The sequence below is a fragment of the Mesoplodon densirostris genome, chromosome 9 (assembly GCF_025265405.1).
Source record: "Mesoplodon densirostris isolate mMesDen1 chromosome 9, mMesDen1 primary haplotype, whole genome shotgun sequence".
Taxonomy (NCBI): domain Eukaryota; kingdom Metazoa; phylum Chordata; class Mammalia; order Artiodactyla; family Ziphiidae; genus Mesoplodon; species Mesoplodon densirostris.
The window spans coordinates 54057488-54073947 of record NC_082669.1 but is presented as its reverse complement, the minus strand read 5'-3'; the positions used below and the strand labels follow the sequence as shown (position 1 = coordinate 54073947).

The window sequence follows — 16460 nt, the reverse complement described above, 5'->3', positions numbered from 1 at the left end:
TGGAATATAGACGGTCAAGCTCACCAGTTTTACACGAAGCTTTTAACATAGGAGCTTATCATATTTCTGGGGCTTGATTTGACTATCAACATGGCCACATAAATGAAATCACTAGCTTTGTTAAAACAGTTTGACTGTAGTCTCAGGAAAACTTACTTTGATTAGACAGTCAGCATTGTCCCAAAATTCTCATCATCTTTATCATTATTTTTCCACTTATGTAAACTACTTGATTTGAATGTTTAAAGGCCATATGTTATTTTCCAAAATAATTTCAAGGCTCTAATTTTTTGTGTGTGTGTGTGGTACACGGGCCTCTCACTGTTGTAGCCTCTCCCGTTGCGGAGCACAGGCTCTGGACACGCAGGCTCAGCGGCCATGGCTCACGGGCCCAGCCGCTCCACGGCATGTGGGATCTTCCCGGACCGGGCCACGAACCCGTGTCCCCTGCATCAGCAGGCGGACTCTCAACCACTGCACCACCAGGGAAGCTCTCAAGGCTCTAATATTTTAAAGAATAAAATAAAATAGGTAAAAAGTTAAAACTACAAACTATATAGATATGTATTCTTACAGAGCCAAGAATAACAAGGGTAGGGAAGTTTCTTGTTTCCAATTTGTTTGTCTAAATTGTATTAATCATGTAATGCTTTATTATGACACTGAGTAACTGAGAGAATACAAAATTTTAAATGCCTAGGAAAGTGATGAAATTTTTAAGATAGCATTATTATTATTAATGTTTTTCATAGAATATGTCTTCAGAAAATGTACTGTTAAATATGAGAACAACAGAAAGCCACATGTTTTAGTAGTGTCAATCCATTTTTCTGGAATGCTTTTTTACCCTTTACCCAATAGATATAACTGACAGGATGATATCATCCTTTGCTCTTTATGCTGACAGTCAATAAATTCCATGACAGTTGGCAACAACAACTAGATCAGTAGCTGTATGAACAGTGCACGGTTGCAGGGATTTTTCTAAGACACTTTACTACTCGTGGTTTGATGCAGACTTTCCAAATTAGAAGAGGAGCTGTCTCTGTCAGGACTGTAGTTGGGGGACTGTTCCCATGTGTCTAAAGGAACCTAAACATTTGGATGAAAAATTAAAAATTCAGTCTATCAACCAAGTGTTTGCTACCATTAAATCAAACATCAGGGTACTTTGAAACATCTCAAGAAATGACTAAATTCTAGACTTTACATCTAGATAATTGTGATCATACTGCCTTAGGGTTTCCATATGAATAATACTATGTCAAATGTGGCATACCCTGGAGATCTATTTTTAACATTTATACATAGTCTATAATACATAGAATATTTACTATAATTAACATACTGAGCTTAAAAAATAAGTGCAATTGATGAATCACAAATTCTCCATCATTTCTAATCTTCCAAACATAAAATAATAAGTATTTCTACTCTTTTTTCGTCATGGAGGTATTGTAAAGATTGGTTTTCAGCAAAACAAAGTAGACTCTAATGGCAGAACTCTGATGCTCCAAAGTGGTGTTACTCATTTTTTTAGCACTAATTTGACTCTTTTAAATTAAAGTATAATTGATTTACAATGTTGTGTTTGTTTCTGGTGTACAGCAAGTGATTCAGTTATACACACATATATATATTCTTTTTCATATTCTTTTCCATTATGTTTTATTACAGGATATTGAATATAGTTCCCTGTTCTATACAGTAAGACCTTGTTTCTTATCTATATTATATATAGTAGTTTGTATCTGCTAATCCCAAACTCCTAATTATCCCTCCCCCACCCTTTTCCCCTTTGGTAACCATAAATTTGTTTTCTGTGTCTATGAGTCTGTTTCTGTTTCACAGTAATTTGACTTTTTATCAAATGTAAAGAGAATTCTGAATTCGAGATGGGGGTGCTTTTCTGACATTTAACATTTTTTGAAATGATTTAGTTAGTACTTAGCACTGTGTGTTGAATGAATGAAAAGTGGACACGCTAATGAATGAAAAAGTAGGAATTAAGTTCTCACCTTGTGGTGTTGGATTCTGGTTGATCACCAACTATGTATTTCTGTTTTGTAGAAATACCTCCACTGTTCGTTTTTCTGTAGTTTAGTCTCTTAACAAACTGTGTAAGGTTTGGAGCAGTATTTGCTGAGATTTAAGTGAAAAGCTATTAAGTGGTTTAATTCTTGATTTTTCAAATTTAATGACATTTCTTTATCTATATCCATTGGAGCTTTGGTAAATTCAATTGTTGATATCACCTGGATAATTTTAAGTCTTTCTGAAGTTTCAAAGAAAATGTCTCCAACATAGCTCAAGCAGAATAAGAATGTCATCAATTGAAAGCTCAGAATCATTTCTGTGAGATGTGTAAAACAAGAAGCTGACCAGCATTATTTTCTTTTTCTTTAGTTCAGTACCATTATTGAGAGTTATTCTTGAACTTTATGAAAACCAGGTTGGGGCACAAGCATACTCCCCATTGAATCATGTTCAAGGAATTGGAATTGAGAATCATTCAAACTGGGAAAACATGACATTGAAAAATAGTCTACATTCTTTATTGTACTTCAGAGAATCTGAGACTCTGACTAGGAACTAGCCTTAGGCTGATAGTAGATCTGATTTTATTTTATTTTATTTTTTAATGGACAGTTAGCTTCCCAGTCAGAAAGAGGTCATCATTTGTTTTTCAATGACTTCTTTGCTTTACTGGCTTATCAGTTACAACCATTGATCCTCTCCCTCTCTCCCTCTCTCCCTCTCTCCCTCTCTCCCTCTCTCCCTCTCTCCCTCTCTCCCTCTCTCCCTCTCTCCCTCTCTCCCTCTCCCCCTCTCCCCCTCTCCCCCACTCCCCCACTCCCCCTCTCCCCCTCTCCCCCACTCCCCCTCTCCCCCTCTCCCCCTCTCCCCCTCTCTCCCTCTCTCCCTCTCCCTCCCTCCCTTCTTCCCTCTCTCCCACTCTCTCCCCCTCTCTCCCCCTCTCTCCCCCTCTCTCCCCCTCTCTCCCCCTCTCTCCCCCTCTCTCCCCCTCTCTCCCCCTCTCTCCCCCTCTCTCCCCCTCTCTCCCTCTCTCCCTCTCTCCCTCTCTCCCTCTCTGCTCAGAAAGCAGTGATTTCTCGCTATTGCCCACAGAAAACAATCCACACAGTGCCTGCCATTCAAGGTCCTCTCTTGTCTGGCCCAGATGAACCCTTCAGTCACATTTCCTACCCCCTGCTTCCTCCATGCAAGCTCCTTCTCAGCCAAACCAGACTGTGGCTGTTCACCAGCCTATGCTTTGGAGCCTCCAGTCTTGTCTTCCCATTATCCCATCTCTCAGGGGTCACTGTTTCTTTTCCTCTCCACTTGCTGAACATTCCACATTTACATCAAGGGTGATGCATTCCCTTTCATGAATGAGGTCTTTCTAACCATCCCACCCTTTCCGTTCCCCTCTTTTTTTCCCCCTCTCCTAGCTAAACTAAACCTTTCTCACCCCCCCCCCCACACCACACACACACACGATCCTATGATCTAGTCATGGCCCATATCACCTTCAGGGCTGCTGCTTGTGTGTGCAAGTTGTGACCTGCATAAGCATCTCAAACCCAAGGGACAAGTGAGGACAAAAATCTACCTTCCTCCCCACTTGCCAAGGCGCACACCCACGTGACTAGGTTGTGCAGAGAGGCACCTATTTTTATTCCATACAAAATTATGGACTAGCATGTAGGGACCAGCGGCAGCATGTTCATCGAATGCATGCTTTTTAGTTCTCTTTCCTAGGGCACAGGTTTGTTGAGGGCGATGACTACCTTTGTATTCCCACCATGCCTGGTACAATGCCTTCCTTACACATAAGATCACTCATTGAATTTAACTGAAAGGGTGAAATGTGTTTATTAAAAACAATTACTTTTGTGTATACATGCAACCATGTAAAGCACAACAGGAATCACAGTGGACTTCTTAGCAAATGTGGAACAGCCAGCTTGTCTGATTTTAAATGTATCATGGCTCTTGCTCAGCTAAGTAATTTCCTATAAAATGTAGTGCCCAGTAGTCTTCTGTGGAATTTTAGAAACCACATTCATGATGCTCTGACAGGCCATGGCAGAGTTGGACTGAAATCCATTTCTGACTGTTAAAATAGGCAAAGAATAACATTAAGAATTGTCTGAAGTGGGCAGGATAAAGGTCAGGAGAATGCCCATGGGAGGCAAGGGAATTTGGGGGAGGAACCAGTTGGATCAGTCTGAGATCAGTACACTTCCTAGAAGTCTACATTAAGCCAAAAAGAAGAAAAAAAAGTACCCAGTCTCAAAGTCCTCAAAGCCTTGCCAACACTGTACACGGATGCGGACATGCCCTCAAATAAAGAATTGTTTTGTAAAGACTAATGGAGAATTAATATTAATTCTGATGTGATTTTATTGATAAATGGGAACTATCCACAAACCAAGCTTTACAGACCACAAAACATGATGTACGTTAGATAGGGTTTATGCCTATTTGGTGACGTGGCCGAGACTTCAGATTTCAAGTTTCAAGGAGTAAACATCGGCCAACCTCTCCAGGGAACTTCTGTGTCTGTGTACAGAATGTCCTACACACTCTGCGCTTAACATTTGCTTTGTGTTTTCCAGGATGTGCTGAGTTTATGTGATGAGCAGTTTTTTCTTCAGGAAGAAACAAGCCTCCTCTAACCATTTCACAGGATACCTTTCTTCTCTTTCCTCCCACAGTCCTCTGTGATGTCGGTCTGCTTTGCTCGTTTCCATCCCAATTTGGTAGTTGGTGGGACTTACTCGGGCCAGATTGTCCTGTGGGATAATCGCAGTCATCGGAGGACGCCGGTCCAGCGGACACCCTTGTCGGCTGCTGCACACACAGTAAGTCAAGCTTTTGTCACATCCCGGTCAGCCATCCAAGCCCTGAAAGAGGGGATAACTGACAGAGGTACGGCTGTTGTTAGTAACTCCAACTTCGAACTATCTAACTTACAGTGATTGCATTCTGACTGACTAAAGGGAAGCCGAGTGGAAAGTCGATGAAGGAAGTGCTGGGTTTAGAGGACTCTCTTAACGGTCTACAAGTTTTAACACATAGAAAGGATCTCTCTGGATGTCCCAAAAGCTACCAGGGAGGATAACTTAAAACTAAAAAATGCCACAGGGAGAAACCTTGGAAGAAGCATCTGTGAAATTGTTTTCCCAAAGCAACTCTTCACATTTACATTATAAGGTGGAAACTCATATTTTCAAATAGACCGTAAAGAGTAAGCACGTTCTGTCTAGGGATGGCATATGGGACTTTTGCCAATAGGCCTTTTCCACTTGTGATTTGAGGGAGTGCTGTGACTTTAAATTCTGGAATGCATGGTGTAAGTCTCAACGATAAAGTCTACAGTGACAGTATAATCCCTAGGGTTAAAAGTCAACATCTCAAAACCATTACCCATAATTTAGCAGAAGAGGTTCAGTATAGTGTTCATAAGACAACTAGTCTGTCATTTCCTTTAAGAGAATGACAGGTGTGTTTAGCAATTGTTAGGAGGAATAAGAAGACAGGCATGTCTCCATCAATCTCTGCTACCCTGACATTCAGGGGAATTGATGTCCTTTCTCTGAAATGCCCAAATTATGCCCAAGGATACAGCTCTACTATTGTTTCAAATTCCTTAATGTGGTGGCCTCATTTGTTTCATCTGCTGGCCTCAAAACCATCTAGCTTTGAAAAAGAACTGCTAGCTGCTTTAGCCAAGACCATGAAGAGGAAAATTCTTCCACTCTTGTAAGATGGACGATGGGAAATGACAAGTACCAAGTCAGCCTTAATTCTGATTGACTTGGGCCTAACACACATGCAGGTGAAACTAGTTCTTGGGAATCTTGGAAAATTGCTCTTGCCTACCCCATTTCTCCAAACTAATAACAGAAAATTGTGACCCAAGAGGAGACGGGCTTGATGCAGGTGTTTGCTCAAGGAGCATGAAGCCATTTCTTGGCCCTATGTGTATATCTGGTGCGTTTGTGAGCATACCTCCTGAAATTTCAAAAAGTTATAAATCCAGATATCAGAACATTTAGCACGAAGCTTTTTGGGAGAATCCAAATGCAGGAGCTCTTCCAAAGTATTCATCTCTTTTCCAAGCAACTTAGGATGTGATCTTCACAACGAAAATACTGTTATTATCAAACAGAGTGACATTATTTCTGTTAGAAAAGAAAATAACAGTTTTTTTCTCTTTTGCTGTGTTTTGTTGAATCCACAGCTCAAAGAGCACAGTTAATTTTGTGACTTGTCTTTCAACTTCCACTCATGCCTGGCTGATTGGTACCAGGATCAAAAGTGGTTAAGGGGGCCTCCCTGGTGGCGCAGTGGTTGAGAGTCCGCCTGCCGATGCAGGGGATACGGGTTCGTGCCCCGGTCTGGGAGGATCCCATATGCCGCGGAGCGGCTGGGCCCGTGAGCCATGGCCGCTGGGCCTGCGCGTCCGGAGCCTGTGCTCCGCAACGGGAGAGGCCACAACAGTGAGAGGCCCACATACCGCAAAAAGAAAAAAAAAAAAAAAAAAAGTGGTTAAGGAAAAAGGGTCCCACCACAGATTACTAACTAATTTCCTTTCACACCCACCACATATATGCATTTGGGACAACAGGAAATCCTAATTAAAGCAAAACCTTCTGGCACACAGTAAGTTTATTCCTAAAATAAATAAAAACAATCTGGCTTCTATACTGGAAAAATGAGCGGTACCATTGCTTTTTTCTTTCCATTAAGCAGAGTGATGTGTGTTTGTGTGTGTGTATAAGTAGGCATGCCCACGTGTCTGCTTCTGTTCTGGTTTCTTTACATTTCTCTTTTCTTGTAAACTGAGTTTTATTACTCCTGAAAGCACAGGCCAGTAGTACTGATTAAAGCCAGGGAGGGGCTACCACACACATTCCTTCTCAGGGCATTTGCTCTCTACATCCTTCTAGATGCCTTCTTTTCCTACTACACCCACCCTTAGGAGTCCCGATCCATTAGGGTTTTGGAGATTTGTGTTGATGCTCTGTGGTTAACAAAAGAAACCCTATTGGACTCTTGCTAAAAAAACAATAGGCAGATTTGGGGCTCATAACAATGTTTGGACCTTGCTTTCTCATTCTTCAGTTTACTGAGTCTGCCATTTTCAGGTGAGAATGTCTTATCCATTCTTCCAGTTTATTTGCATGCAGAGCTTAGAGCGCCATGTGACTCACCCTTGAGTTTGTACTCTGCTGTACGTTCCACATACACCAGAGACTTGGGAAAAAGCATTGTCCACAGCCCCACAACCAGTCAGTCCTTTTGGTATTTAGAGACCAGATCAGAAGAATATTTCGTTCCAGATCTCTGCTGTACTTACCACTGTCCAGATCTACTAAAGCTGATCCATTTGAAGGTTTCTGCAGGAACGTGGTGTGAAAAAGACATAGGGACTTGGTTGACTCTCCATCAGCATGGGTAAAAGAGGTGATGCAGTTGCCAAAAAAGCAAGTGTAAATCTTAAGATGCATTAATACAGGCATTTTTTTTTTATCACACGAGAAGTGACAATTCAGTGCTCCCTGTATTTCTGTATTCAGTTAGTCAGAATGTACGTAGACGGTTATGTTTTAGTCTCAGAACTTCACTGGAAGGGGAACTTGGACAAAATATAGCGTATTCAAAAGAGAGTGTCCAGGTTGAGGAAGGTATTGAAAACCAGGTCCTCAACGCATTTGAAGGAATTGGTGATGATTAGTCAGAGCAAGACAAGACTGGGGGAAGGAGGGGTAATATAAGAACAATCCATACGTATTATTTGACTTGATGTATATGATGTCAGAGGGCACTTCACTAAAAGTATTTCCTTGAGCTTTCTTCATCCTCATTGGTAGAAGGAGGAACTGCCCAAGAATTAGTGCTAAAACTGGCTAAGGTGTTTAAGCAGAGTTTGGACTACCTCTTGGGACAGGCAGATGAACAGCTATACTTACGATTATTACAGTTCCTTCTGACCAGGAGTTTATATGATAATAATAGTTTGGGAACTATCCTTTATATAATATCAACTTTGCAGTATTAGAGATTGTTTCATTGTTGTTGTGGCTAGGTATTATGGACAGTAACTCATCAAGAGAAAGACTCAGACTGTCAGCTATTTGTACAGAGAAGCATTGACTAAATTGTGGTTTGGCCACTGATGGCTAAACTGCCTGAAATCTAACCCAAATTATTGCTAGGTTGTGCTTTTGCTAACCTTCCATTTAGTATTTAATGTGCAGCTGCAAATGATTTTAGCCTACCATTTAGGATTCTACAGAGTAGAATAACCTTCTTGCATTATGACAAAAGGTTAGAGCATCTTGCTTATGATTCCTGGGATGTTTAAGTGACCTTTCTCAAGGCCCTGGCCAAATCTAAGCCTCCATACTACCCTAAACGATATTTTGAGAAATAAACCTATCATCATCCTAGGTTTTGCAGCAACATAAAGAAATCTGATTTAATCTTTCTAGGTTCCTTGTGCCAATAATTTCCACCACCAGTATCTCTCCCTCAAATCAAAGAGGCTGATGAATATTAACCACTTTTTATAAAGCATGTTAACAAATGTTTGGCACTGTGGCTATAATGCACTAAACTCCAGAGTTAGTAACACTCCTTCCAAAGGCAATTGTTCTACCCTTTGGAAGACTGTCTTTTTCGGTCACTCGTGGTGAGCTTAGAAGCCAGACTATGCAGTGGAGCCTCATTCAAGAAATACACGTTCACCTCCCTGTGCACCGTCTGTCCCATCGATCCTCATTTGCTCCCGTTTGCTTCAGCTCCGTTGTACTGCCTCTGACCGAGCAAGGTGAAGCTTTCTGAGTATTTCCACTACGACGTGTTGCTGCCAGAGCTTTTAAAAAGAAATCAGGTTCAAATCAAAAGTGGCAAATGATCTGAGGCTTGTATTATTGTGGGATTATGTCACTCCTTAATCCTTGTTTTAGAGTAATGTGTTTGACACTCAGATGTAAGCATTTCCTCTTGGATCAGAGTTTGATCCTCCATGTTTATGTTTCTGCAGCATCCCGTGTACTGTGTAAATGTTGTTGGGACCCAGAATGCTCATAACCTCATCACCGTCTCTACCGATGGTAAAATGTGTTCCTGGAGCCTGGACATGCTCTCCACTCCACAGGTGGGTTTGTTTTCCCCTACACATAAGAGCATCTTGGTTAAAAGAGATACCTGCCTAATGGAACGGAGTTCCTAAAAGCCAAACCCTCACATCCTATAGGACCTAAAATCAATGTGTGCACTTGAAAGAGTGGGGCCTGTTTTCAGCAGCCTCCTCTTGAAGCCAAAACCCATTTCCTTTACCGCAAATCATGTAATTATTGTAATACGTTAATCCTTAGGTCAGTTTCAAGTGAAAATGAAATAATCCATTTTAAAGCATAGTAATTATGGAAGTTGGCCGTGGTAGGAATTGTACTTACCCTACTGCATTGTTAAACAAATATAAACGGGGTTGGAGCTCAGCAGAGCGATCCCTGATGGGTCCTTGCCTTGGAGAAAAGGTATCCCAGCAAAACAGAAGTCCAAGCCCTTGCTTGTATCTGTAGCCTAGACAACTGCCTTGTGTGTTTGAAGAATTTGTCCAGCCATCTGTTTTCTCCTCTGGAATATTTCTTAGGGTGGCTCCTGCCATTCCTTGCTCAACAAACAAGAAGTTGAAAATGAAAAAGTTCCAAGGTTTCCAAACTGCTCCTGATTACAGTAATGGGAGCTAAACAAAGGAGCAGAAGTGCAAGAGACCATTGGGGGAGGCGTCTAAATGCAACTTCCAGAATACATGTATGTACACGCACACAGAAGACAACACTTACGTCCACAGATAAATACACACATATCCATACTCTTTCCACATTTCTTGGGGAAAAGAGTACTTCACTGTCCTCCAGCTAAAAACAGAGAAGAATTTCCTGTTATAGCCTTTGACAACGTGAGGAAACATCAAGAAAATTGTAAAAGATATCTAGGAGATACTTCTCAATTTTAACTTTCCTATTCCCTTTCCTGGAATAACAATCCTGGAATGTCTCTGTCACAATTTTAGAAGACATTAGAAGTTTCAGGATACATAAGGAAATGTGGAAACTGAAAAGAACTTCCCACAAGTTTCCACAAAATACAGATGAAGAGAATACTAAGACTAAAGAAGTTATTTTTATAATTTTAGTGTTGGGGGAGAGCTAATACGTTCCTTACAATTTAAGTTTCTCTATTTTTGCTGATCTTTAACATTTATACAAGTTGGGAGTTGTGTGTGGGTATTTTATAGCTTTGTCTTAAATTTCTCAGCAATATGTTGTTTTCTTTTAAAAGCAAACAGATATGAGTGAACCCTCTAATTAGGAATTTTTAATTGCCCATTTTGCTGATTAAATGTGTGTGTGTGTTTAGGTTAAAGCCAGTCATACGGGGGCTACATGACCATTTTTATTAGTTTTGGCATGCCTGCAGACGCCTGTCTCTGTACAGAGATGGAGCATTTCATGTCATGGCTGTGGATGGCAGGCAGACATGGGAACAGACAACAGTTGCCCTATTCCCTTTCTGTCCCAAGTGGGTGACCAAGAGACTGTACCTTCCCTCTGCTAATTTTAGCCATGGAGCAGACCACCGGATGGTCCAGGTTCCTGTATTACACTGTCACAGCATCCCCTCACTAAAGCACTCGCCGCGTCTGGATCTCACAGACTGCAAGCGTGTCACATGACCACATGGTCTGCACTTCCCAGACTGTGAGCATGTGCTTCCGATTTATGGACTCCTTAGCTGCGATGACTAGGTTTATTTGTTTGCATAAAAAAAGACTAAACTTCCAAACAGAATGACATGATCCCCTAGGATGTTTTTTTTTTAAAGTTACTTTAGGTGCACAAAGCAGGCTATTTGATGTAAATAGCCAGAAATATTCAAGGATGTTAGTTATACTTAACTATTCTTCACTGCCGTTAAACTTAATTCAGCAGAATGTCTTTTAAAATACACTTGAATTCCCAATTTTGAAAATCATCTTAGATAAAATAAAGACTCTCGTTTGCCATTTTAAAGACTTATTTAAACATTGTTTTTTGCAGGCTTAGAGCCTACACACCCGATGTCTGCCTTCATGAAATCTAGTCCCTGTTGAAATCTGGTTTTTATGACCTGAGTGACAACTTTCTGGTTTTAGTCCATGGAGGACACACACTCCTGCTTTGACACACGTGCTTAGTACATCTGATATTAATACAAGTGTATTCTCACGAACAATTGATGTTGAGAATGTTTGTAAATATAAGGGTATTGTGTGTTGTATTAAAGCCTGGGGCTGACAAGTGTAACCATTACAGTATTATCTTTAGTTTCTGCACCATTAGTTTCAAAATTCTCACCTGTCATCTCTGCCTGACTTCAGAAGCAGCAGCACACACTGATGAAATACAGCCGGCCTGAAACCAGAGATACACAGAAGCATGAATGTCAGGGGCAGTAAAGCGTGGTTTCTGGCACAGCCGGGGTCTTTTGTAACGCTGTGTGAAAAGCAAACAGACGATTTAGTCAAATGATTTTTCCGTGCTATCTTTGGCATGGCAAGGAGTTGACAGAGGGAATGTAACCACGCCATGTTTTGGTAGGAGAGCATGGAGCTGGTGTACAATAAGTCCAAGCCTGTGGCTGTTACTGGAATGGCTTTCCCAACGGGAGACGTCAATAACTTCGTGGTTGGCAGCGAGGAAGGTACAGTCTACACGGCCTGTCGTCATGGAAGGTGAGTTTCTGTTTTCTTACCCATGACGTGTTCTTCATTTCCAAAAGTCTGTTACCGCTTTCTGGATTATAACCACCTTGCATTATGAGAAAGGCATTTCTGAAGAAATGCAAATCACAGCCTCATGTCTTCACTGTTTTATAGCATCCTTCTGCTCTAAGGATGCCATTTGTAAGCCTTTAGCCATTTGTAAGCCTTTAATGGTTCACATTGCCTGAGGAAAACAGTCCAAGCTTCTTAGCGTATCATAGAAGATTCTTGATTACCCTTGACTACCTGCCCCTGCCCAGCCTCAGCCTTCAGGCTCCAGCCACGCACCCATCCCCCAGTACGGCTGATCCCACCACACCTCTGTGAGGTTGTACATTCGGTTTCTCCTGCTGGGTCTGGTGTTTCTCCCTTCTTGGCCTGGTTAATTCCTCCTCACCCTTCAAGAGCCAGAACAAAGGTCTTTCCACACTGAAGCCTCTCCTGACTCTCCTGGACAAAGAAAATCATTTCCCTCTTTATGTTTCCATAGCATTTTCATTCCCTTTATTCATTCATTCTTTCAAGGAATATTTCCTAAGAACCTACCATGTGCCAGGCACCATCATGTCATAAGGATGCAGTAAGGGACAAAACAGACCTGGAGTTCATATTCTGGTTGAGGGTGAATGACAGTAAACTAGTAAACAGGTAAACATGTGGTTTAAGATGATAAGTACTATGGAGAAAATTAAAGTAGAATAAATGGGATAGGACTACAAGCTGTCAGGTAGGTTTGTTATTTTATATATTTTCATATCACTTCTACATTAGCATTCATCACATTATATTTCAACTATTCAGTCATCTGCCATTTTTCTCTTACTATTTCCATTTCATCATTGGTTTCCTGCCTGGTGCCTGGCACATAGTAAGTGAGGAGTTAAAAATTTACATGGGGAATAAAGAAGGACAATAACTAAATAATATAGAGAAGTGCCTTAGGGCCCTTCCTCTCAATCAGAGGCTGAAATAGTATGAGATACATAAGGCAGAATGAAGATTCCAGGTGATAAGAATTGTCTTGATTGAGAGATTGGCAGGTGCTCCTGGAAAAATCTCAGGAAAAAGTGGAATTCAATAATTTAGACTGGGTTATAAAATTACATGCAAGACTTAATGAATGGAATCACAGCTTTTGAAAGGTTCATTGTGTTCACCTTGGTGTGTTATTTCTCTTTCACTTTAATAGTTCTAATTCAATTGATTTTTCATCTCTTGCACTCATCACAGGCTATTTAGATTGAATGAGGAACCAGAAATTGTTCCAAGTTCATACTCTGGTGTATTTGTGATTTGTAGAAATAACAGGCATCCGTAGCTCAGCTATATGATTTTTCCATTCACACAATACAGGCTGTGATGTTCCTACTGTGCTCTCCACAGAAACAAGCAGTATTTTCCCTGCTCACATGAGTAAAAGATGACTAGGAAGATGTGCCTCATAATTCCATGCCCAATAGTCCTACTTCATAAGTATTGGCTAAAACCACACATCAGTTTTATGAAAGCATAGAAAGATCTGATAGAGTTGTTCATTCATGGAAACGTTCACTGCACAACTACTCTCAGCAAAGTGCATTGCTAGATGTTGCCAGGCATGCAGACATCATTTAAACCTGTTCCTATCTTCAAGAAACTGATGATGGTGGGAAAGGTAAGCACACAAACGTCTGCAAGACAGGTAGAATGTCATAAGTGGCATGAGAGAGGCACAGAGAGCAACACTGGGCCAAACAAACTCACAGGTTTATCTACATATTTTTTGGAATCGACAGGGCACAGGTTCAGTTGACTTAACCCAAGGCTTTAATTATCTGTGAGGGCTATAGAACATGTTCATTGATAACTTTCAGATTTAAAAAATTTTTCTCTAATGTGAATAACCATTTACACGGTGAATATTTTTGCTCTGTGGCTATTGTCCTTTTCGAGCACAATCAGAAGATGCACTGTGGTTCAAAAGAAGGGTACCTAAGGTACAAACCACAGATCATTTTACAATGAGCTTGATTTTGCTTTTTACATTGGTCCATCTATCTGAAATATAAAATACAGATCTCAATACAGTTGTAGGCATTGGGCTTCATAGTGATCTTAAGTGGGTCATATAGGGCTACAGGGGAGAGGTGTGAAATTTCTGTGTTTCACCTCACATGGAAAAGGTGCAAATCCACTTCCATAAATTAAATAAGTTCTTTATTTTGCACCCTATAAAGCCTTTCAGGATGCTGTTAAGAGCAAATGGAGTCTCACCAGGGGCCACTTCAAAGATCAGTTCCTCATGTTCTCTAGAGCAAATGTAAATGATCACGTGTGGAACTGCTGTTAGCAGTTTCACCAGGCATAATTTTTGAGTGCCTGTTACATGGAACACATGCTGCAGCACTTGGCTCGTGATTTCAAATTTTGCTTAGCACACTGACATTTACTGGTGCTCCAGAAGCCTGCATTCTTTAATAACTTAATACATTTTCACTCTTTGTGACATAATATATAGATTCCACAATCCCTTTGTATTTGTGCACATGAATTTTTAAAATATAGCATTTTGGTATATTTTCTAATTGGGTGTGATTGTGTGCAGACTATTGTGGGATAACAGGGGCTGGGAACAATCCCAGCTTAGTTAAATAAATGATATATGTCTGCAGATAACTTTCAAACTGTGTATCGCCATTTCTCAAATGTGCTCCTGTTGGGGAAAAAGGCATAAGTTTGCCTCTTTCTTTGCTGTTTTGTTCAACAAATGTTTACTGAGCACTTACTACATGCTAAACAAGGCACCAGCCCTTACGGAATTTACATTTAGTGGATTTGTAAATTACTCTTCTGCTTTCAGTGAAAACATCATTTTCTCCATATGACATTTAAGTTATTTTGCCTATTATTTTGTGGTGACAAGCGTTTCCACAAAGTTTTACATTTTCAGGTACGTCAGCTTAGTTTTAAGAACTTTTTCTCAAAAGGGTAAATGCATGTATTCAAGGATATACGGAGTTTTATAGCCAATAGTCTCCCCGAAAGGAGTTAAAATGGGAGTTGTGTCAAAGTCACCACAAGAGTAGAATCATCTTATTATAAATATGAAAGCTCTGAGATCTGAGTGTACAGTCATCCCCTGGTATCCAAATCCATGGGGAATTGGTTCCAGAAGCCCCTGCAGGTACCAAAATCCGAGGATGCTCAAGTCCCTTCTATAAAACGGCTCAGTACAGTCAGACCTCCATACCGTGGGCTCCACGTCTGCGGTTATAGAGGACCGGCTGTATGTGTTTTGCATCAAAGCAGCTGCAACCACAGTGATGGGCTTTGAGGCACTCCTGAAAAAGGATTAAATGATAAAAATTTGATATTAAATTCTGAAGATTAAAAAGATGGTATCGCCCCATATTGTTAATCACCAAGAGTAGTATAGCATTTATTTCTCTCAGGGTAACTGTGAAAGTGGTTTCATCTCTGATGGTTTATGGCTGTGCTAAATTATGGAGAAGTAATCACGCAGAAAGAAGCCTGGTTTTTGTAAAGTAATCAGTGCTTTGCGAAGGTCACTGAAACTCTGCTCTTGTGTGGTCTTTGTGCAGCAAAGCAGGTATTGGGGAAGTCTTCGAAGGCCACCAAGGGCCAGTGACAGGAATTAACTGCCACATGGCAGTGGGCCCAATCGACTTTTCACACCTGTTTGTCACGTCGTCGTTTGACTGGACCGTCAAACTGTGGACCACAAAGGTAAGAAAACCTTGATTTACATTCCCAGGTAATACACAGGGGAGGAGGACAATTTTGTCCCCTGGGAGGAGTAGGGAACCTGAAGTGTCTTCCAGGAGACCTGGCATTAGGAATTTGTACAACCTCTGGTGAACCCGACCTGCCTCAGAGCTAGTTAAGCCTCACTTTCTCAGTCCATTTTATTTATTTTAACATATATAAGTAATACTGGAGAACACTCTGTAAAAATCCAAACAATGCAAATAATGATAAAACAAGTCCTCCTTCACCAATACTAAGCCTGCCCATGACATCGCCTTCATTGCCTTCCATCCCAGGTACCCTCTGCTATCAGGTTAGTGTTGAGTGTCCAGAGCATTGCAGTACTTACTCACATACATCTGTACCTATGGAAATACAGGACTTGGGACTTGGGTTTCTTGGTTTTGGGTTTTTTTTGAGTTTTTGATGGTTTTTAAGCTAGTAAATGGCACCATCCTATTTGTGTTTTCACAAGTAATTCTGACCATGTTTGGGAGCAAGAAAAACTAGAAAAAGCCACCTAGAAGGAAGGTGCAGGAATCCAGGGAAGAAATGACAATGGCTTAGATCAGTAGTTTGGAATGGAGAGACGTAGATGGATTTGAGAATCATTTATGAGGTAAAAGCCACAGAAACTGGTGATTGATTTGATACAAGGAAGGTGAGAGAGGGAGTCAGCAGGAAAAAACCCATGTGTAAGACTGGGGCAACTGGAGATCTGTGGTGGCATTCATTGCGGTGGAGAACACCCAAGGAGGCGCATGTTGCTGAGGAGCGATGTACAGGTCGTATTTAAGGTGGCTGGGAGGCACAATTCACAACCTTCACTACGCAGTTTGATAATTGGGACAGAAGCAGAGGGAGCGCTTTGGGCTGCTCATACGGACCT

The 16460-nt window shown here is 41.0% G+C and overlaps 1 protein-coding gene across 8 annotated transcripts in view; it reads left to right on the top strand.

Annotated features, from left to right (window-relative positions):
• DYNC1I1 (dynein cytoplasmic 1 intermediate chain 1) overlaps window positions 1–16460 on the top strand; it is a 343604-nt gene that overhangs the window by 253383 nt on the left and 73761 nt on the right. For all 8 annotated transcript variants that reach the window (XM_060108140.1, XM_060108139.1, XM_060108137.1 and 5 more), the window contains 4 exons: window positions 4722–4868; window positions 9059–9172; window positions 11661–11794; window positions 15406–15550. In XM_060108140.1, coding sequence (XP_059964123.1) covers window positions 4722–4868; window positions 9059–9172; window positions 11661–11794; window positions 15406–15550 — 540 coding nt within the window. The remainder of the gene's footprint in view (window positions 1–4721; window positions 4869–9058; window positions 9173–11660; window positions 11795–15405; window positions 15551–16460) is intronic.